Raw genomic sequence first — 21,635 nt, 5'->3', positions numbered from 1 at the left:
CTTGCGCGCGTCCCCTACTCGGAAATGCAAAATCACGTATATATATACATGATTTTGAGCACCCATGCCACCCTGTAGCAGTATTACTGCTATAGGGCGGACGGGAATATTGTGTGTTTCTCCCCATAGTAACTAACTTACCAACCCTCAAGCCTCAGATGACCACAAAACTGTCTGTGCAAATGTACAAAAACGAAAAATCTGCAAACCGACCAAAGATGTTTAGCTCAAGCATGATGCAGTCTCAGGCATCTTAGGAATATTTTTATAAACATTTATAACGTTGTAAAAAAAACCTGATACTATCATTCTACACATGTGAGAGATTGGATACAACTGCATTAGCATCTGTATACATCATAGAACACCGTAGAAATAACTGACCTGCTAAAGTATGACCAAAGGTAAGTATTTTCTACAATTATGGATAGAGTAGGAAATAGGTGTAGCAGGAGATATTAATCCTGTCTCATGGCTGTGATCTGCTGACTGGCCTCTCCTGTGTAACCTGACACTTGCCCTGACACAGACAAAGCAGTGAGGGATTTCAGCCCCCCCTTTCTCCTCTCAGACTGTAAGAGAGAGAGAGCCAATTATGAGAGCCATTAAAGGAGCCAATGACAAGGACTCTTTCAAGCAGGAAGTGCAGCTGCAAAGCATTGTGGACGATGGAGTTTTGAACAGAAACGGCCTTATAGGCTAATATGGAGATAGAATTAAAAAAGAACCACGAAAGCCATCATGCTTAGGGAGAGCAGAGTGAAGGGGCCATCTGGGGTTTCTCCTGAAGGAGAGGGAGATTGCATGTGGCAGGAGAGAGATTGGACCTGGCAAAGAAGTGCTGATGGGCAGTGCACTGGATGCTTGGTGATCTGCATCAGACAAAGGAACATCCAAACTGAGAGAAGTGGTCTACAGTACAGTGCCTACACTGACAGTGTGAAGTGCTCATCGTGAGGTGACCAGAGGAACCTGTCATTTCCAGGACGATCGTTTGGGCCTTTGTCACAGGATCTGGTGAGAGGGATTTCTCCCACTGTCAGATGACAGGAACATTGCACACATACAGAGACATCATACCTTGCTCATATTCACCAGGCACTGGGTTGTGTAGATGGCCCTGCTGAACAGACACCGTGTATACAAATACTGCCACAGGATTACAATTACACTTTAAGTGTTTAAGGAGTTTAAGTGCACCAACGAAAGTGGCTATCTGAAGATCCCAACATTCATCCAGTTACAAAGAGACTAAAGTTACTGGTGCCATACGAGCACGCGCATGCGTAGTCAGGCCTCTATATTGCATGGTGTGTGAGGGAATAGCTTTACCTTGAAAGTAGCTATTAAGCATCAGTTGGGTACAGTGTTTTCCTATTGGGGTCATGGTGTCGGGGTTTAGAAGGAAGAAGTCTGACACAACAGAGAGTCATTCTTCTGCTCTCCTCCTGCTTGGACATCATGGGGCCAAATTTATGAAGAGGAGTTAAATCCACTTTGAGGTTGCCATTTAAGTGTTTGCCTCTGCTCTTGGGGTTATTCATGGTTGGAATCCCCTGAAAGCAGCCCGAGTGTAAAAGTGAGTTATATTGCTTTCCGTCACAGTATTTGTTGTTTTCTTGATTCTCCTAACATATACTGGTTGTTAATGTTTATTGTTAGATTTCCAGAGTTATGAAAAAACTCTATTAATATTTCTAGGTTCTTGTAGATGGTTGTGGGAAGAAATCCTTATGAAAACCAGGTCAATATGAGCAGTGTGACTTTATTTGATCACACACCAAAAATACAAAGTCAATAAAAAACAGTAAATTCAGACATATGTAGCTTAAAATGAAATAAAAATAAAGAATAAATTGCCTTGGATATTAGGAAATAATGTAGTTCCTTTGCATATCTTAGATAGAAGTTTTCTTGGCCTAGTTTAAGAAATGACCATGTGAGATTCAATTTCTTTTGTTCTTTGTCCAAGCATGTGCTTTGAGTAAGAGTGTGTGAAAAGAATGTCTCTGTGTGTGTGAGTGAATGAAGTGAAGTGTAGTCTATCTGAGAAACTTCTGCCTCGTTGTTTGAAAAGCTGCATACTTAAAATGCATGAGAAATTAGATCCTCCCATTAAGCTTTGTTTCAAATTCGCGGGCTTCTAAACCACTCCCATAATCAACTCCTAGTTTGAATAGAAACAGATGTTCCCATTCAAACCACCAAGTCATTATCATGATTGACATACAGATTATGAGAAAGGTTTCTGAAGTTCTTATATTACATACAACTGTCAAAATCCATGATTTATGACTACAATTTAAACTCTCAGACTCATTAAACGAATTCACAGTATGGTATACATTACATGAGTATTTTAAAAGAAAACATGACTTTAAACCTCTACTGATTACCTAGATTCAAACACAAATAATTCACATCTGACCACTCTAATACAAAACCTCACATTCACATCCAATTAAGAGGGAATATATATATATTCTGCCAGCATATATTTCAAAAACTACTAAAGACCGAATTAAAGTTTGGATATTAAAAAATTAATATTACATTCCCCTCTGTAATATGAAATTCATATTAATTTATAACAAGCACACATCATTTATATCACAAACACTCAGGTTTTGATTTAGTAATCTCAAATGTATCATTATTTGTAACTGAGTCAGCATAACCAGAAAGTAGTTTCCTCTGAAGTATATCTTGTAATAGATTATCTCCTTTCCTAATTTCACTTCTAATTCGCTTATAGAAACTGTTCATTTTACACATCAAACATAATTGAAATATAATACATAATATGATAATAATAAAAATAATTATTACAGGATGTAATAAAATATTTCCTGCTGCAGATGCAATTGAAGTTTTTCCCAACATTGATACAGTACGTTTAAATTTTGACCACCAAGAATGACCTGAAAATTCAGACCATTCATGTTCTATATCTTTTAAACTCCCTTGTTCATGTTTAAATAATATTTCTGCTTTTTGAAGTTCATCTGATAATGCTATCAGTAAACCTTCATCTTTTTGAATAACATTTGCCCAATCTCTCCATGGGAATTCATCCACTTGAGATATATTGTACTGTATGGGAAGAGCACTTATATTTTTCATAAGCATGTTTGTTAAATTCATTCTCATCCCATTAACACTTATTGCTGAAATATCTCCTTCTATACAGAACAAACCTCGACTTAAGTTTTCTGTATGTGTACAAGAAGAGAAGAAGGATTGAACCCTTTCTGAGTCAGACATAACTTGAAAACAAACTTTCTTTTTATCTACAATTGAGATGAACTCAGAAGTGGTTTTAACCTTTTCTATCCTTGCTGAACATAGAGTATGGTTATGGTAACAAGAATGAAATATACCTTTGTCTTGATTAGGTAGACAAATCACTTTAGACTGAAATTGTAAACATGAAGACAGATCTAATTGTTCTAACTCAAAATTATTATCAGTAAATGCAAAATCTGTATATTGCAGATGGTAATATAGTAACTGTGTGTTGCTAACTGGTAATCCCAAGACAGTGATTGGAACCAATATTTGTTCTTTTCCTGCTACAGGAATCATTGAAGAACTATAACATATGTTCTGATAACATCCAATCCACTTATTTACCCACAGATCAGTATGGTTTATGGCATATACATACTCTCTTGGTAAATTTTGTACAATACCTATAGGAGTTATTCCACTTTGAAAAGCTTGAGCTATTATTTTAAAATTTGTGGAATATTCCATCTGAATTTCTAAACATGCTCTGGCTATATGGGAATGCTGTTCACTTGACATTAAATTAAGAGTAATATTCTCTAAGTGTAATATAGATGGACCCATAATATTGGCTGTTTTAATCACCATATTTTCCAATATTTGATTCAAGTTTCTTTGTACTTTAATACTATTGCTTCCCACTAAACCGGCTGTCTCGAGATCAGACTTTAGTGTACTAATGTCCATGCTATTTGTAATACTACCAATAGAACCTATTCCTCCTAAAATACCTTCAACTATACCACGTTTATTCCTGTGAGGATTCCTAATATCAGTACCAAACCATCTTTCAATACCTAATTCCATGTTAACCAGATGTTCTTTACATTGTGGAAACCTTGTTGAGATTTTCCATTCTGAAATGTTAAAGTTCCACACTATAATAACAAACTTTCCTTCTCTCAACAGAAGTCTGGTCTGGAAATGGTTAATTTGGAAGGGACTGGCTGGAATAAATTTCTTATCCGTACACTGCGTTCTTTTAGGGGATAGTACAATTACATTTGTATTTACACATTTCTTTGGATAATTTTCTATTGATATGCAGCATTCATATATACCTGTATCATTAATTGATATAGTGTTTTGATGATACACAAAGTTATCATTATCCCAATTCAAATTACCAAAAATACTTTTATGGATAACATCAGTTTTATCATGAAGAAAACTTCCCAAAAATTCACCATTCCTTTTCCAAGTTAATAATGAATTTTGAGGTAGGTGTATTTGTATATTACACATCAAATTCAGGTTATCCTTTCCTTCTACAAGTCTTAATGATTGAGGAGATATTTTTATCTCTGGGACAATCAAATCTACCACAGTAACAATTACTTTGACTTTAGTTTGAACCAAAGCTCTTGTCACTTGGAAATCCCATATTTTCACTATGTCCTCTTTTTCATTACCATTAATATTCAAATGTTCAGGATCAAGAAAGTGTGAATAACTTTGTAATTGATACCAAATATCTGTTTTAGAACTTCCTATATTTCCAGTATTTAACATGTCTATGGAAATATCTCCTGACCAAATAGTAGGTTCATTTCCCTTTAAAACTATTAACCAGTATCCCATATCGGATAAATTACATTCAAAGTTACTAGTTTCGTTATTGATCCTATAAAATCCTTGCATTTTAACAAATTTTGATTTAGACTCTATTTTAGCTCTAACTTCAATATCATTATTATGAACGAAATACAATTCCGAACAACAAGTTCTACCATAACCTATGCACATATATCCTAGCAAGTCTTCAGCTGTATTAATGTTACTGTCTTTAGGAAAAAATCTTTTGTTCCTAATAAGTGTAGTGTTTTTCTTATGTAGGGCTTCAGTCTTGTTAACTTCTGCATTGCTGGAAAAGTTTATGTTGTAGATTACTAATATTGTCATTGTCACTAAGAAAATAATCAATCCTGTAATAAGTCTTTTCTTTCTACTGCTTTGATTTTCCTTATGTTCTTTTGTTGTAATGTTTATTTTTCTTTGGAATCTGCGATGCTTTGTTTCTTCCGGATTATTGAAATCCATGTCTGCAAAAGAAATGCAGTATCATTATCTCGGTATAAACAATTTGCATTGGTCACTGTGCATCCACATTGTTTGTTGTCTGCGCGCATTTTTTACTGAATTAAGAGGTCTTTGCACTTGTACCATTACTCCTTGAACATCCAAAATATCAAATGGACCTTCCCAGTTGCTTTGCCATGGTCCAGTTTTTCTGAAAGTTTTTACCATTACTTGTCCTCCTTTTTCGAACTTAGAAGAATGTGGAGGAACCATTTTTTGCATGCGAGTAGCTGCATGTGGTACAATAGTGTTCAGATTGTCTTGCAACATCTGTAACCACTTTGTTTTTTCTATTGCCTCTTTTTGCGGCGTTGACAAAAACGGTTCATGGGGAAAAACAATACGCATTTTCCTTCCTGTCATTAACTCAAAAGGAGAATACTGTGTTGCAGAAGATGTTGTACTTCTGACACTCATCAGAACCAATGGTACAGCATCAACCCAAGTATTTCCTCTGTCTAATAACATTTTTGCAATCCTTGATTTGACAGTCCTATTCATTCTTTCCACAATACCTGCAGATTGTGGATGATAGGGCACATGAAATCTCTGTTGTATACCCAAGATTTTACACATTGCCTGCATTATTTTACCTGTGAAGTGGGTTCCTCTGTCACTACTGAGGTTTGTTGGTATACCCCAGACTGGAAAAACATGATTAATTAGCATTTTAGCAGTTGTTAATGCATCATCTTTGCGAACAGGCAAGATTTCAATCCATTTTGAAAAAACATCAACTACAACTAAAGCATACCTGTACCCATTTTTACCTGTAGGTAACGGTCCTATATAGTCTAGTTGTAATGTGGACCATGGTCCATCTGCTGGAGGAGTTCTTTGTAATGGAGGTTTTTGACCCTTTGGTCGAGGATTCACTTGAGCACAGATTAGACAAGATTGAACTACACTGTCTACTGTTTCTTCCATTTTGTCCCAGTAAAATTTTTCCTTGAGTATTTCAAGCAATCTTTGTTTACCTATGTGACCTAAGCTTTCGTGATTGTACTTTGTAAATTCTACCTGTAGATGCTGCGGTATAACAGGACGCAGAAACCCGTTTAAGTCATGATACAAAATTCCATATTCACATATAAAGGGAAATTTTGGATCAACCTGAGAAGCAGAAAGAGATGGATCCCTTTTCTGTTCTTCTGCAAAGGAGGGAATCTGTGTGTCTGTCTTCCTAACAACATTAACTGAGACTGGTTCAGACTGCATCACTGGTACTCCGTGTAAAGCTGCTTCCTTTGCTAAGAGATCAGATGTTCTATTGCCTACACTCATCTCATCATTGTCCTTCCTATGAGATGGAATTTTTACAATTGCATAGGCAATAGGATTTTCCTCTGCTAGCTTAAAAATTGATTCAAGTGTCTCTTTGTGCACTAGGACTTTGTTAGATGCATCTACAAAACCTCTACGTTTCCAAATTGGTAAATAATCTGTCAGGGAACGTACAACATATGAACTGTCACTGTAGATCACTAATGGACTTCTGTTCTCTTCCTTGTCTAATGTCAACACAGTTTTTACTGCTTCAAGTTCTGCCCTTTGAGCTGAAAAATGTCCTGGCAATTTGTGCTGTATGGAATAATTACGCTCTGGATACCAAATTGAATATCCACTGTAATAATTACCTGACATACAGTATCTAGAACCATCAACAAATACAGGTTCATCAATTTTCTCTGCCTCTCTACGGAAAAGAGGAGAGGAAGTTTCTTGGACTTCACATAGACATTCATGTTCTAACCCGTTGTATTCCATCAACTGAGGTAGGACATACTTGGCATTATGTTCAACCTGTATTTGCTTAGGTGATAGAGCCAACAACCATTGAGAAAATCTTTGGTTGGAAACTCCAGGAACATTTTTCTCAAAAAGAAACTTCAAAGTGCTATGTGGAGTTTGTAGAATAATTTTGTTGAATCCTACAATATGCTCTGTTGCTTTTACTGCATAATGTACTCCCACAAGTTGTCTGACACAATCATCAAAACCTTTCTCTACTGGAGTAAGCAGACGTGAGAAGTATCCAAGACTTCTCCAGACTCCTCCCTGTTTCTGAATCAAGACAGCTGAGATTGCAGTTTCTGAAGCATGCACTTGCAAAGCAAATGGTGCTTGCTTATCAACAGTAGCCAAAGCTGGAGCTGTTTGCAAATCATTTTTCAACATCTCAAAAGCTTTTTGCTGTATTTCTGTCCAGGGACCAAATACATTTTCCTCATTGTACTTCAACAAATCATACAATGGTTTGGCTTTTTCTGCAAATGATTCGATAAAATCTCTAGAGAAATTTACCAAACCCAAAAACTGTCTCAGTGCTTTGAACGTTGTTGGTACAGGAAGTGACGCAATAGACTCAATTCTTTCCTGTAAAGGCTGTCTCTTTCCTGGACCAATCAAAACTCCAAGAAATTTTACTTCATTTTTCATGAGCTGAACTTTGCGTGTATTCAGCTTGAGACCTTCATCTTGCAGAAGTGTAAACAATTCTGCTAAGAGAGTCCTGTGTTCAGTTTCAGAATTCGTCATAAGCAAGATATCATCTACATATTGAATTAAACAATCAGGTCTAGAAAATTTAGACAAAACATTTGCTAATGCCTGATGAAATATAGATGGAGAAGAATGGAAGCCTTGAGGAAGACGATTGAAACAATACTGGACATTTTTGTGGATAAATGAAAACTTGTATTGGCAACTCTCAGCCAATTTAATACTAAAAAATCCATTTGCAATGTCAAGAACAGAGAACACTTTTGCATTGGCATTTATTTGTGACATGATGTCTGGAGTTTCTGCCACAATGGGTGTACAACTTGGAGTGTATTTGTTTAGCATTCTTAGATCTATCAATAATCTATATGCACTAGGGTCATCACGCTTTGCCACTACCCACAAAGGATTATTAGTAACTGAATTAGCTTTCCTGATGATACCCTGTTCCAAAAATTCTTGTATGATTACTGATACAGGTTCATCAGATTCTGGCGGCAACTTGTATTGTTTTAATGGGGGATGGTCTTTGCCTTGAATATTAACTTCAATATTTTTGAACAGTCCAGCTTCATTTTTACCTTGACTCCACAGTTTTTTGTGTAGTTGTACTAACTGTTTCAATTCCAGATTATCTCCAGTATCTGGCCATTTATAGTCAGCATCAATTGCTTCTGTCAAACAGATGCTACCGACTTCACAATAATCTGCTGGGTCAATTACCATAGGCTTACGATTAGCAGAGCCCTGCCAAACAATGCCATTGGCTAAATCAAGTATCCACCCTCTTTGAGACAAAACATCAGCACCAATAATGTTCTCTGATCCTTGACAATACCAAAAGTCTATCTCCATTTGCGAACATCCTGGTATTTCAAAAGACACATTTTTACATTTTTTAGCTTGGACATCACCTTTTCCATTGAAACCTACAACTGTGCATACTGTTGCATTAGATGGAATTGGTATTTTCATGCCTAAAACACTTATTTGGGCTCCTGAATCCAAAAGAATTGAAGATTTCTGTCCATTAATTTTAGCTTTTACATAAGGGCGGCCACACTTATCCAAGAAAATTGGAGCTACATATTCCAGACAATGGAGTTCAACTTCCTTTTCTTTTGCTAGTCATGGTGAAGGTAATAATGGCTGTCTTGAAGTACTGGATGAATGTGAGTTGTTCACATTTCCTCCATTACTAATTGACATTTCACTAATCTCTCTGATCAGAGGAGCGTAGGGTGAAGATAACTTAACTTCCTGTGAACGAATTGGAGCTGACGGTTCAGGAGAAATAAGTCCATTTTCTTTACCCAAATTTCTCATCTGAATGTCTTTCAAAAACTTCCTACACTGCCATTTCAAATGCCCAGGTTTTGCACAATAGTAACAAGTGAGTGGTCTTTGATTCCCTTGTCTTACTCTGTCATTCCTGCGGGGGGCAGCATTTCCTGTCTTGACTTTATCCTGACTGTCAGTCTTAGGATAATTATTCTCAATTAAATCAATTCTTGGTCTTACATTATTTAGCTTTAATTGTCTCCTAATTTTGTCAATAATATAGGCAGCGTCATCCAAATTATCCTTTTCATTAGCAATCAATAAAGATGCTGGATCAAGGTACTTAAATTTTTTTACAAAATCCTTGACCATAGCAGGGGTCTCATCTTGTAAATTAAAAATCATCCTGTATGCCTTAGAAAATCTGATCCTAAAATCATAAGGGTCATCATTAATAGTAGCTCTTAAGGAGTCTAAAATTTCCAAACTAGGTGTCTCCTCTCCTGTTGTGAACAGTAATAACTGTCGTAGTCTATCAGTAGCATTGCTATGAATTTCTATATCATCCTCATTCATGAAAGGAGTCTTGACTAACCTACGAGCCATAAAACTGGGGATCCACAACCCAAAAATGCGATTTCTTTGCTCATCAGTTAATTGAAACCTATCACAAAAATTCTCAAAAACATCGGAATTATGGAAAGAATTTTCTCTCATGTTATATGCTGGTATATCCTTCAATATTTTCATTAACTGATCCTGAATCTGTAACTTCAACTTAGATGCTCTAGCAAGTAATTTCTGTCTCTGAACAGTAGTCTCACCGCCTTCCTCATCACCCCTGGGTGAGTCCGGGATAAATGAAGCCTGGGCCGTTTCTGATTGTTTTTTCTTCGACACCACAGCTATTTGCTTATTTTTTAATATTGCAACATTTTGAGATTCAATTTCTTGCTCAAGATGTTCAATATAGGTACAAAAAGTTTCACAGTTTGCACAATTGGATTCAACAGTATCCTGCATGTCTGTACTCTGTAAGACATTTTTGCTATCTGTCTTAACAACACAAACCACATTTTTCTCTGGCAATTCAAATACCATAGAATTGAAAACTCTAACTAGCTTCACAATGTTACGCAATTTTCTTTTCATCTTATTAAACGTAAATCTAGAGCTATCAATATCAACATTAGCCTGCATACATTGATCATACATAGCTTTCCATAAACCAGTATCAGAAGCATGGCTAGCTAAACCTTGAAATTCCAATTTACTTTCATTAGCTAATGAATCAATAAATTCCATTTTTCTACTCACCGAATGTAGTAAATTTCCTCTTTTGTCCTGACTTAGAGACTTTTCTGGTCACCACTTGAATCCTCAGATCTCCACAACCAACGTTTTCCGTTCCAGGTTCTGCAATCTTTCCGAAGCTTAATCAATAGAAATAGTTCATCTCAATCCCCTCTGAAGAAGCGAGGATAAATTGAAAAAACGAGGAAAAATTGAATGGCTGGCACTCGCCAATAATGTTAGATTTCCAGAGTTATGAAAAAACTCTATTAATATTTCTAGGTTCTTGTAGATGGTTGTGGGAAGAAATCCTTATGAAAACCAGGTCAGTATGAGCAGTGTGACTTTATTTGATCACACACCAAAAATACAAAGTCAATAAAAAACAGTAAATTCAGACATATGTAGCTTAAAATGAAATAAAAATAAAGAATAAATTGCCTTGGATATTAGGAAATAATGTAGTTCCTTTGCATATCTTAGATAGAAGTTTTCTTGGCCTAGTTTAAGAAATGACCATGTGAGATTCAATTTCTTTTGTTCTTTGTCCAAGCATGTGCTTTGAGTAAGAGTGTGTGAAAAGAATGTCTCTGTGTGTGTGAGTGAATGAAGTGAAGTGTAGTCTATCTGAGAAACTTCTGCCTCGTTGTTTGAAAAGCTGCATACTTAAAATGCATGAGAAATTAGATCCTCCCATTAAGCTTTGTTTCAAATTCGCGGGCTTCTAAACCACTCCCATAATCAACTCCTAGTTTGAATAGAAACAGATGTTCCCATTCAAACCACCAAGTCATTATCATGATTGACATACAGATTTTGAGAAAGGTTTCTGAAGTTCTTATATTACATACAACTGTCAAAATCCATGATTTATGACTACAATTTAAACTCTCAGACTCATTAAACGAATTCACAGTATGGTATACATTACATGAGTATTTTAAAAGAAAACATGACTTTAAACCTCTACTGATTACCTAGATTCAAACACAAATAATTCACATCTGACCACTCTAATACAAAACCTCACATTCACATCCAATTAAGAGGGAATATATATATATTCTGCCAGCATATATTTCAAAAACTACTAAAGACCGAATTAAAGTTTGGATATTAAAAAATTAATATTACATTTATTATTTCCCATAGAGGTCTACAGTAAAGCTGATCTCTGTGTTTTATTATAAAGTGTGTGCTTTTCATTGGTCCTTGCACTTACACTATTGCCAGGTGTGCCAGTGTGGGCTGAGACAGTTCTTGGGGTTGAAAGGAGGAGTGGCGGAGTGAACAAACTTAAGCAGCCCCTTCGGGGGTATCGCTACATGTGGGGGCTCGTCCGGGATTACTTGCTGCTCAATCACCCAACAACCACTCAAGCAGTGCCCTATACCAACTCCTAAGATGGACGTCGCAGCTGCGAGCAAGTGGTGCAGCAGGGAAAATGCTTGCCCAGAACGGAGTGTAGTGGTCGAGTTCCCCAGAGAAATGGGGACCGAAGAACAGATTACCAAGATAGTGAATGCACTACCCACAGAGGGAAAGAAAACGTGGGTGATAGATGTGATACCCGCCTCAGACACCACCCTGGCATATGCCCTGCTAGAGTGGAAGAAGGGGATCCCTGACAGTTTCCAAGGAGCCAATATCCAATAGAGGATGGGACAAGGCTCCAGTTACTTCAGTTGAACATCCCCGGGCCTAGTTGTGCAAAACCTGAGAGGGAAGAACCCCTGTCCCAGACACCTCTAGCCACCATAGGCCCGGAATTCCTCACTGCATTGGGGGACTTCATGTTAAAATTCCGCAAAGACCCCTCTCCATACACAGGGATGTATCGGAAGCTCCGATTCTTCTCGGGTAGGCAACCAATACCTACTGGGGAGGATGGCTTTGAAGAGTGGCTAGACCAAGCCATGCAAGCACTAAGTGAATGGGACATTCCTGAGGCCCACAAGAAACAGAGGATTACGGAGAGCCTAAGGGGCCCTGCATTGGAGGCCATTCGCAACCTAAAACTTAGCAAACAGGATTGCACTGCTCAGGGCTATCTAGATATTTTACAAGATGTATTTGGGCGCACTGAGAAGGCTTCAGACCTCATCTATCAGCTAGAGCATACCTACCAAAATGAAGGGGAGAAACTCTCCAGTTACATGGGACGTCTAGACAAGATAATACACCAAATTCTGCTAAAAAGGGGAATAGGCCCTGAAAGAGTAGATGAGGTTCGGGCGCAACAAGTCCTACGGGGAGCCAGGCCCCTAGACCCTATTGCCATTCTATTACGAACTCGGCGAGATGGTGGCCTCCTGAACTATCCAGACTTGATCCGGACTGTGAGAGAAGAGGAAGCCATGTTGGATGACAAAGAGAGACAGTCAGACTCTGTTGTAGGGGTCCGGGTAGTCAATGTGGGAGGTGACACCCCTGAAGTTGAACTCCTTAAGATTCAGGTGTCCCAATTAATGGAGATGGTGACCTTACTAATGGCGGGACCGTCGGGTTTAGAAAGAGAGACGAGAGCAGTTTCTGAAAACCTGTCAGGAGTTGCCCCAACGCAAGCAACTAGTCCCACCATTCAAATGACCTGCTTTAATTGTGGAGGGACCGGACATGTCAGGAGAGTCTGTCCGAGCCCCAGGAAGCCTGAAGCTAAGCGCCAAAAACCGGCGGAAAACTTCAGAGGGCCCTGGTGAAGGAGCAACCCAGGGACCCCACCACCACAGCTAGCTCCACTCAACCAAGTAAAAGGGGGGTGAGGAGAAAATCTGGTCCTATCCAGAAGGACCCCACCATCCCTTACAAACAGCCTAGGGAAGATGCCACTTCACCTCAGGGAGTCAGTGCACACCTCAAACCTGGGAGTCAACCACGGCTTAGGCCGAGTCAAAACTCCCCCAGGAGGGGAGTAAGGATAAGAACTGCAGAACAGAAGAAGACGGCTACCTGTTCACCACTCCCTGAGAATTTAGTGGGACCCTCCCCTGTCGTCCCGATTCAGGTAGAAGGGATTTATACCAGGGCTCTTCTGGACACCGGAGCCCAAGTAACCCTTCTGTATCGATATTTCTATGACAAGCATCTGAAGCATTTGCCCTTGCAGAAGCTGGAGGATCTGGAAATATGGGGCATAGGAACCCAGAAGTTTCCCTATGATGGTTACCTATCGGTCAGACTAACTTTTGATCCTTCCATGACAGGGAAGGCTGAGACTTTCGAAGCCTTAGCCATCATCTGTCCCCGGCCGCCTGGGGCCAATAGGAGTCCCCTAATCATAGGGACCAACACCAATCTTGTCAGAAGGCTGTTGGTGCCATTGGTCGAAGAGCCCAATGATCAACCCACTTCTGTACATCCCATGCTGAGGCAAGCATATCAGCGCCTGGTACAAGAAAGGAGAACCCCAGCGGAAAGAATAGGGAAGATATGGCGCCTGGATCAACATGAGAAGGTGCTACAACCCGGAGAGGTGGCGTGTTTACAGGCATCAGTCAAATTGACCTGGAAGCAGCCAGGCCCCTTCATTGTCCTTGAGGCTGGTGGCTGTGAAGAGAACACAGGAGTGGAGATCCTCCCGGAGGTAGTGTCAACAAAAGCGCTACGGAGGAGCCACGGAAAGGTTTCGGTCAGTGTTCATAACCCAACTGCTGCCCCAGTGAAAATCCCAGCTCGGGTGCTGTTAGGACATGTGGATCCTGCAACTCCAATCTTGCCCACTGAGCTAGGGGACGGAAGAGAGAAAGAAATCCCTGTCGATGCGTTTTACCCAAGGAACACCCCCCTTTCCCCGGAATGGAGAGAGAGAGAGCGAAGAATCAACTCCTAGGGTGGCGGGCTGCATTCTCCAGAAGTGAGTTCGATGTGGGGTGTGCAGAGAGTGCCCATCATCGGATCCGGCTTCGAGAAGACGCTCCATTCAGGGAAAGGGTTCGATGAGTTCCATTGGGAGATTTGGAAGACCTGCGTGAGCAATTGGCAGAGTTGAAGAGGACAGGCATCATCAGAGAGTCCCGAAGCCCATACGCCTCTCCGATAGTGGTGGTCCGGAAGAAGAACGGATCTTTAAGATTGTGCATCGACTACCGGACGCTAAACCGAAGAACTGTTCCTGATCAGTATACCACCCCCAGGATAGAGGATGCTTTGCAAAGCCTATCAGGGGCAAAGTGGTTCAGTGTGCTGGACCTGAAGAATGGGTATTACCAGATCCCCATGCACCCAGAAGACCGAGAAAAGACCGCGTTCATAACCCCAATAGGGTTCTTTGAATTTGACCGGATGCCTCAATTTTTGTGCAACTCTCCAGCCACCTTTCAAAGGCTGATGGAGAAGACGGTGGGTGACATGAATTTAATTGAAGTACTGGTATACTTGGACGACATCATTGTGTTCGGGAAGACCCTAGAGGAACATGAGGAGAGATTGGAGAAGGTACTCAAGAGACTTCATGATGAGGGACTGAAGTTGTCTTTGGAGAAGTGCCAGTTTTACCAACCCTCGGTCAATTACCTGGGTCATATCGTATCTGCCGATGGAGTGGCCACTGACCCCAAGAAGCTGGAAGCTGTTACTTCGTGGCCGAGGCCCACAAATGTCACAGAGCTCAGATCTTTCCTGGGGTTTTGCTCCTATTATCGCAGATTCGTCCAGGGCTTCGCTCGGATAGCCCGTCCACTCAATGAACTGCTCAGAAACGAAGAAGACAATGATGATGCAGATCTTTCTAGACCTGCGAAGCCAGCAGTGGGACCCAGGAGGCCTAGGGAATCTATTCAAGGACAATGGACAACCCAGTGTGAAGAGGCCTTTGAACGGCTGAAAAAAAGTCTAACCACCGCTCCAATCCTGGCCTATGCAGACCCAGCCAAGCCGTACGAATTGCATGTGGATGCAAGTAGAGATGGGTTAGGGGGAGTCCTCTATCAAGAACAGAATGGATGCTTGCGACCTGTCGCCTATGTGAGTCGGGGTTTGGCGTCCGCTGAGAAGAACTACCCCACCCACAAGCTTGAATTCTTGGCCTTGAAGTGGGCAGTAGTGGACAAACTTCGAGATTACCTATATGGAGCAGAATTCGTGATAAAAACAGATAATAACCCCCTCACATACATTCTCACTACAGCTAAGCTGGATGCTACTGGCCACAGGTGGTTAGCTGCCTTATCGGAGTTCACTTTCAGCCTCAGTTATCGGCCAGGGATTGGGAATAGGGATGCAGATGCCTTATCCCGAAGACCTCACTGTTCCAAGGATTCCCCAGAAGAGTGGACTCAGGTGCCCTCTGAAGGGGTACGAGCCTTATGCCAAGGAGTGGAACACCGAACAAGAGGTGGGTCCAGGGCAGAAGACATTGGGATTTCGGCATCTGGCGTTCCCAGGTGTTATTGCAATGTCACCCAGGTTGGGGGTGAAGGCCTGCCCAAGCTTTCCAGGAAGGATCTGCGAAGAGATCAGTTGGAAGACCCCCTCTGCGGCCTAGTATTGAAGGCTTTAGAAAGCAAAAGCCCTGATTTGCTTCTTACATCGTCAAGGGAGGCCCGGCGGCTACATCATGAGTGGGATCAGCTACAGTTACGCCACGGAGTGGTCTACCGAACGGGCCCCTCTGATGATCCTGAAGAGAAATGGCAGCTATTTTTGCCCGCAAAACACAGAGAAACGGTGCTGACTGCTCTCCATGATGACCATGGCCATCTGGGACCAGAAAGAACCTTTTGTTTGGTAAGAGACCGCTTCTACTGGCCCTGCATGCGGACAGAAGTTGAAAGTTACTGTCACTCCTGCATCCGATGTATTCAGAGGAAGACTCTGCCTCAACGAGCTGCCCCAATGGGCCACCTTCAAAGTCAGGGACCCATGGAGTTGGTGTGCATTGACTTCCTGTGCCTGGAGTCGGATCAGAGTGGACAGGGAAATATCCTGGTAGTGACTGACCATTTTACCAGGTATGCCCAGGCTTTTCCTGCTAGAGATCAGTTAGCATCAACTGTGGCAAAGATTTTAGTAAAAAGGTTCTTTGTGCATTACGGACTACCACAACGTATCCACTCAGACCAAGGGAGAGATTTCGAGAGCAATCTCATCAAGAGACTCTTGAGTCTACTAGGCATCCAAAAGTCGAGGACTACTCCATACCATCCTCAGGGAGATCCTCAGCCAGAGAGATTCAATCGTACCCTCCTGAATATGCTCGGGACTTTGACTTCAGTGCAAAAGCAACACTGGAGTAAGCATGTAGCAGCCATCGTACATGCCTACAATAGCACTGCCAACGACGCTACAGGATACTCTCCTTACCGGCTGATGTTCGGCCGGGAAGCTCGACTGCCAGTAGACTTGGCTTTTGGAACCTCTGTAGACCATACCTCTGCAGCTTCCCATAGAGGATATGTGGACCGCTTAAGGAAAAGCCTGAAGATTGCTTATGAGAAGGCTCAAGCCACCTCAGATGCCAGGGGACAGAGAAACAAAGAGAACTTTGATCTCAGAGTGCGAGTACAGGACTTACAATCTGGAGACAGAGTCTTACTGAGGAATCTGGGCATCCCTGGAAAACACAAGCTGGCGGATAGGTGGCGATTAGAGCCCTATGTCATCTGCAAACAATTGCCTGGATTGCCAGTTTACCAGATTCGACCGGAAAAGGGTGTTGGCCCACTCAAAACCTGGCACCGCAACCACCTTTTGCCTTTGTCAGATGCAGTCCGTCTACCATCACAATCTGATCCACAGTCTACCCCCTCAACTTCTCAGAGAACTAGACCTGTGACCAGGTCTCAACCCACACCACCTCCTGTAAATGAAGAGGACAGTGAGAGTGAGGAGGTAGGGACAGATTTGCTGTGGCCATCTGACATTTCCGAACCCACCACTCCTTGTTCCACTGGAGTGACTGACGTAGTTCCTCTTAGGCCAGAGGCTCCTGAATTTGTACCTCAGGCTCAACATACAGAAGATTTGCAAGAGCCTGAGCCCTCTCTATCCGAGTTAGAACCTGAAGACTCTGGGTCCATTGTTGCTGAGGGAGAAGACGTGGAGGAAGCTGAACTGGGAGAGACAGAGTGCGTCGAGCAAGAAGCAAGGGTTGATGAGTCAGTAGTGTCAGAACCAACATCGGAAGCAACGCCAGAACCATTGCTAGAGCCCAGAGAACAGAGAGAGCGTAGAGTTATTCAACCCCCAAAAAGACTGACATATGATGTGTTGGGTGAAAACTCTGAGGAAGTAGTACATGCTTCTAGAAGGAATCTCGTGACGCCTGGTTCTCCTACAGCAGTTTCGGTAGAGAACAGCCCCAACTCACCCCCTGGCACATCTGGTTGGGCCATTCCCATTAGTGTGGCCTATGGGCAGGACAACCCTCACTTTGCTACATGGTGGGAGGTTCCTCTGCCAGATTCTTATGCAAGTGTGAATAATTTAATTTCCTGTGTGTACTAATTTGTTTTCTCCGCGTGTATATATCAAGCATGTACCAGGTCAAGGATTGTTACTGCCTTTGGAGGACCAAAGGTTCTTTGGTGGGGGGAGTGTGTAGCAGGAGATATTAATCCTGTCTCATGGCTGTGATCTGCTGACTGGCCTCTCCTGTGTAACCTGACACTTGCCCTGACACAGACAAAGCAGTGAGGGATTTCAGCCCCCCTTCTCCTCTCAGACTGTAAGAGAGAGAGAGCCAATTATGAGAGCCATTAAAGGAGCCAATGTCAAGGACTCTTTCAAGCAGGAAGTGCAGCTGCAAAGCATTGTGGACGATGGAGTTTTGAACAGAAACGGCCTTATAGGCTAATATGGAGATAGAATTAAAAAAGAACCACGAAAGCCATCATGCTTAGGGAGAGCAGAGTGAAGGGGCCATCTGGGGTTTCTCCTGAAGGAGAGGGAGATTGCATGTGGCAGGAGAGAGATTGGACCTGGCAAAGAAGTGCTGATGGGCAGTGCACTGGATGCTTGGTGATCTGCATCAGACAAAGGAACATCCAAACTGAGAGAAGTGGTCTACAGTACAGTGCCTACACTGACAGTGTGAAGTGCTCATCGTGAGGTGACCAGAGGAACCTGTCATTTCCAGGACGATCGTTTGGGCCTTTGTCACAGGATCTGGTGAGAGGGATTTCTCCCACTGTCAGATGACAGGAACATTGCACACATACAGTGACATCATACCTTGCTCATATTCACCAGGCACTGGGTTGTGTAGATGGCCCTGCTGAACAGACACCATGTTCACTTTGCTATACAAATACTGCCACAGGATTACAATTACACTTTAAGTGTTTAAGGAGTTTAAGTGCACCAACGAAAGTGGCTAGCTGAAGATCCCAACATTCATCCAGTTACAAAGAGACTAAAGTTACTGGTGCCATACGAGCACGCGCATGCGTAGTCAGGCCTCTATATTGCATGGTGTGTGAGGGAATAGCTTTACCTTGAAAGTAGCTATTAAGCATCAGTTGGGTACAGTGTTTTCCTATTGGGGTCATGGTGTCGGGGTTTAGAAGGAAGAAGTCTGACACAACAGAGAGTCATTCTTCTGCTCTCCTCCTGCTTGGACATCATGGGGCCAAATTTATGAAGAGGAGTTAAATCCACTTTGAGGTTGCCATTTAAGTGTTTGCCTCTGCTCTTGGGGTTATTCATGGTTGGAATCCCCTGAAAGCAGCCCGAGTGTAAAAGTGAGTTATTTTGCTTTCCGTCACAGTATTTGTTGTTTTCTTGATTCTCCTAACATATACTGGTTGTTAATGTTTATTATTTCCCATAGAGGTCTACAGTAAAGCTGATCTCTGTGTTTTATTATAAAGTGTGTGCTTTTCATTGGTCCTTGCACTTACACTATTGCCAGGTGTGCCAGTGTGGGCTGAGACAGTTCTTGGGGTTGAAAGGAAGAGTGGCGGAGTGAACAAACTTAAGCAGCCCCTTCGGGGGTATCGCTACATAGGTAACCTGTTTTAAGGCTTTTATTGCTATATGTGCCCCATCTAAGAGATTTCTCTTTACCTCCTGTCCTGTACATACAAATGGAAGTGAGAAAAAATGTTTCAAAAGTGAGAGAAATTCACTCCAAGAGAGTCATCACCAAAACATCTTTCCCCATTGGATGATTTCTTCTCTATTCTTGTTCCAGTGACAAAAAAAGTTTGGATTTCCCTGACTTTCAGTCCCGTGTCAATAGTCACCAAGAGAATTAGAAAGGGAAAAAATCTCCCCTTTCAGACAGCTATAAAAAACCCCATGTGCTATTGTATCCAAAAACTGAAAATGTTTGCATTTAGTTACATTTTTAAAGAATGCAAGTAGTTGTTGAATAATGCAATGGTAGGCATTTGGCAGCAGAAGCTTCAAAGCTATGGTGGTCAATGGAACACTGTTCAATGACCAACTGTAAATATTTCTTACAGGGCACTTCTCTAGAGTATCTCCAGTCCTCTGGAACTCCCTGCTCCAGTATATCCGGTCAGCTCCTACCCTGTCCATCATTGGGTGATCATTAAAAACGAATTTATGCAGGGAAGCCTACCATACCTCCACCTAAGAACTGTACTTGAGTCACCTTCCTCCTATTCCTTCTGTTTTGAACTGTATTGTACTTTTACTGCCCCCCTTATGTTGTAAAGCTCTGCGTAAACTGTTGGCTCTGTATAAATCCTCTATAATAATAATAATGATAGACACTTCAATAGCACCAAAGTTTTATTGGATCGAGACTGATAAAATCTACTAATTACAAATTTCAGTTTTTATTTGCTATAAAGGGGTAGTTTGGCTTTAAACTGTAACAATGTCTATCCTAGAATTTTTTTTATAGAGCTTTTGACCTCCTTATTTCTCAGGCTGTAAATAAATGGGTTGATAGTCGGGTTAATGATGGTGAAGACTATACTGATGGTTCGGTCATAGGCTGGTGAATAGATGGACCTTGGCCGAAAGTACGTGAATATTACTGTGCTGTAGAAGAGGATGACCATGGTGAGATGAGATGAACAAGTGGTGAAGGTCTTTCTACTTCCTTGGGCTGACTTTAGGGTCAACACTGCTTTGATGATGAATACATAGGACCCAAGGATTAAAAGCACTGGAGTAAGGATGACAATGGAAGTTTCAATTAAGTCAGCTGTCTGCAAAGTGACTGGCAAGTCAGAGCAGGTTAGAGTGATAATGACGGGATAGTCACAAAAGAAGTGTTGGATTACCCAACCACAGAAGAGCTGAGAAGAAGCCAGCCAAATGCAGTATGTAGAGTGGAGGCAAGCAATAATCCAAGAAAAAGCCACAAAACAGATACATGTTCTCTTGTTCATCATCAAAAAGTACTGTAGGGGAAAACAAACCGCACAGTAGCGATCAAAGGCCATGATGGCCAACAAAAAACTACCCATGTTGCCCACTACTAAGAAGAGAAAAAGCTGGAAAAAACAGCCTTGGACAGAGATGTGGGTGTCTCCAGACAGGAGACCATACAGGGCCCTTGGGATGATAATGGAGGTAAAACATACATCCAAAAAGGCAAGGTTCCCCATCAAGACATACTTTGGGGTGTGAAGTTGGTGCTGTGACATAAAAAGCACAAAGATGAACAGATTTCCTGTAATGCAGAGGATATACGCAGTCAAGAAGAAGCAGAGGGCAGGCAAAAGAAGATGAGGCATATCGGAAAATCCCAACAGGACAAAACCAGAAAAAGTCTTATTTTCATGAAGCTCCATATGTATATTAACCAGTTATGTATATAAGGGAGTCCCATTAACGGATCTGTAGGGAAAAATGAAACATAGAAAATGTTTAAAAAGTACAAATCCAGTACTGTATTTTTAAGATTTGAAAAAGTTGCTGTTGACACTGACTCTGTACCTCTTGTGACTTTTCCAAACAAGGAGATCTGACTTCAGATGTACAGGAGGAAACCGCAGAATCGTCTGTAGTCACAGGTCTCCTTTATAGGCTATGCAGTAAGGGCAATGTGTTTATCTGCCGCTTTAGTGTAGATTTATCACCCTCTGGTCAACTCAGCCAGCACTGAAATTAACCGCATATGTCTAAAGCAATCTTCTTCAGACTGTCAAAAGCCCAGTGACAAGATAGTTGTTTGTAGTACTACAAAAAAATAATTTTAGGCCGTTTTATTTAATTATGTAATAATGTTATTATTATTATTATACAGTATTTATAAAGCGCCAATAGTTCGCTCA

The 21,635-nt window shown here is 41.3% G+C and overlaps 2 protein-coding genes across 2 annotated transcripts; both read right to left on the bottom strand.

The window, feature by feature from the left end:
* Positions 1 to 2,513: 2,513 nt before the first annotated feature.
* On the bottom strand, positions 2,514 to 10,632 carry LOC149442154 (uncharacterized). Its single transcript, XM_089656442.1, has 2 exons — positions 10,468 to 10,632; positions 2,514 to 5,330 (listed from the first exon to the last, which is right to left on the bottom strand). Exon 2 carries the CDS (start codon positions 5,326 to 5,328, stop codon positions 2,611 to 2,613), a length of 2,718 nt encoding a protein of 905 aa, XP_089512568.1. The 5' UTR covers positions 5,329 to 5,330; positions 10,468 to 10,632; the 3' UTR covers positions 2,514 to 2,610.
* Positions 10,633 to 20,126: 9,494 nt separating this feature from the next.
* LOC149442153 (olfactory receptor 1L6-like) lies at positions 20,127 to 21,152 on the bottom strand. The gene has a single exon (XM_089656438.1). The coding sequence runs from the start codon at positions 21,150 to 21,152 to the stop codon at positions 20,232 to 20,234; it is 921 nt and encodes a 306-aa protein (XP_089512564.1). The 3' UTR covers positions 20,127 to 20,231.
* Between the last annotated feature and the right edge of the window lie 483 nt (positions 21,153 to 21,635).

The sequence above is a fragment of the Staurois parvus genome, unplaced genomic scaffold (assembly GCF_062004578.1).
Source record: "Staurois parvus isolate SC_StPar_1 unplaced genomic scaffold, SC_StPar_1.0 ptg000906l, whole genome shotgun sequence".
Lineage (NCBI taxonomy): Eukaryota > Metazoa > Chordata > Amphibia > Anura > Ranidae > Staurois > Staurois parvus.
The sequence above is the reverse complement of the archived record's forward strand: the minus strand, read 5'-3'. Positions and strand labels throughout refer to the sequence as shown.

Excerpts from the sequence above, each read along its gene's own strand:
- LOC149442154 (XM_089656442.1), bottom strand. The coding sequence starts at position 5,328 with ATGGATTTCAATAATCCGGAAGAAACAAAGCATCGCAGATTCCAAAGA.
- LOC149442153 (XM_089656438.1), bottom strand. The coding sequence starts at position 21,152 with ATGGAGCTTCATGAAAATAAGACTTTTTCTGGTTTTGTCCTGTTGGGA.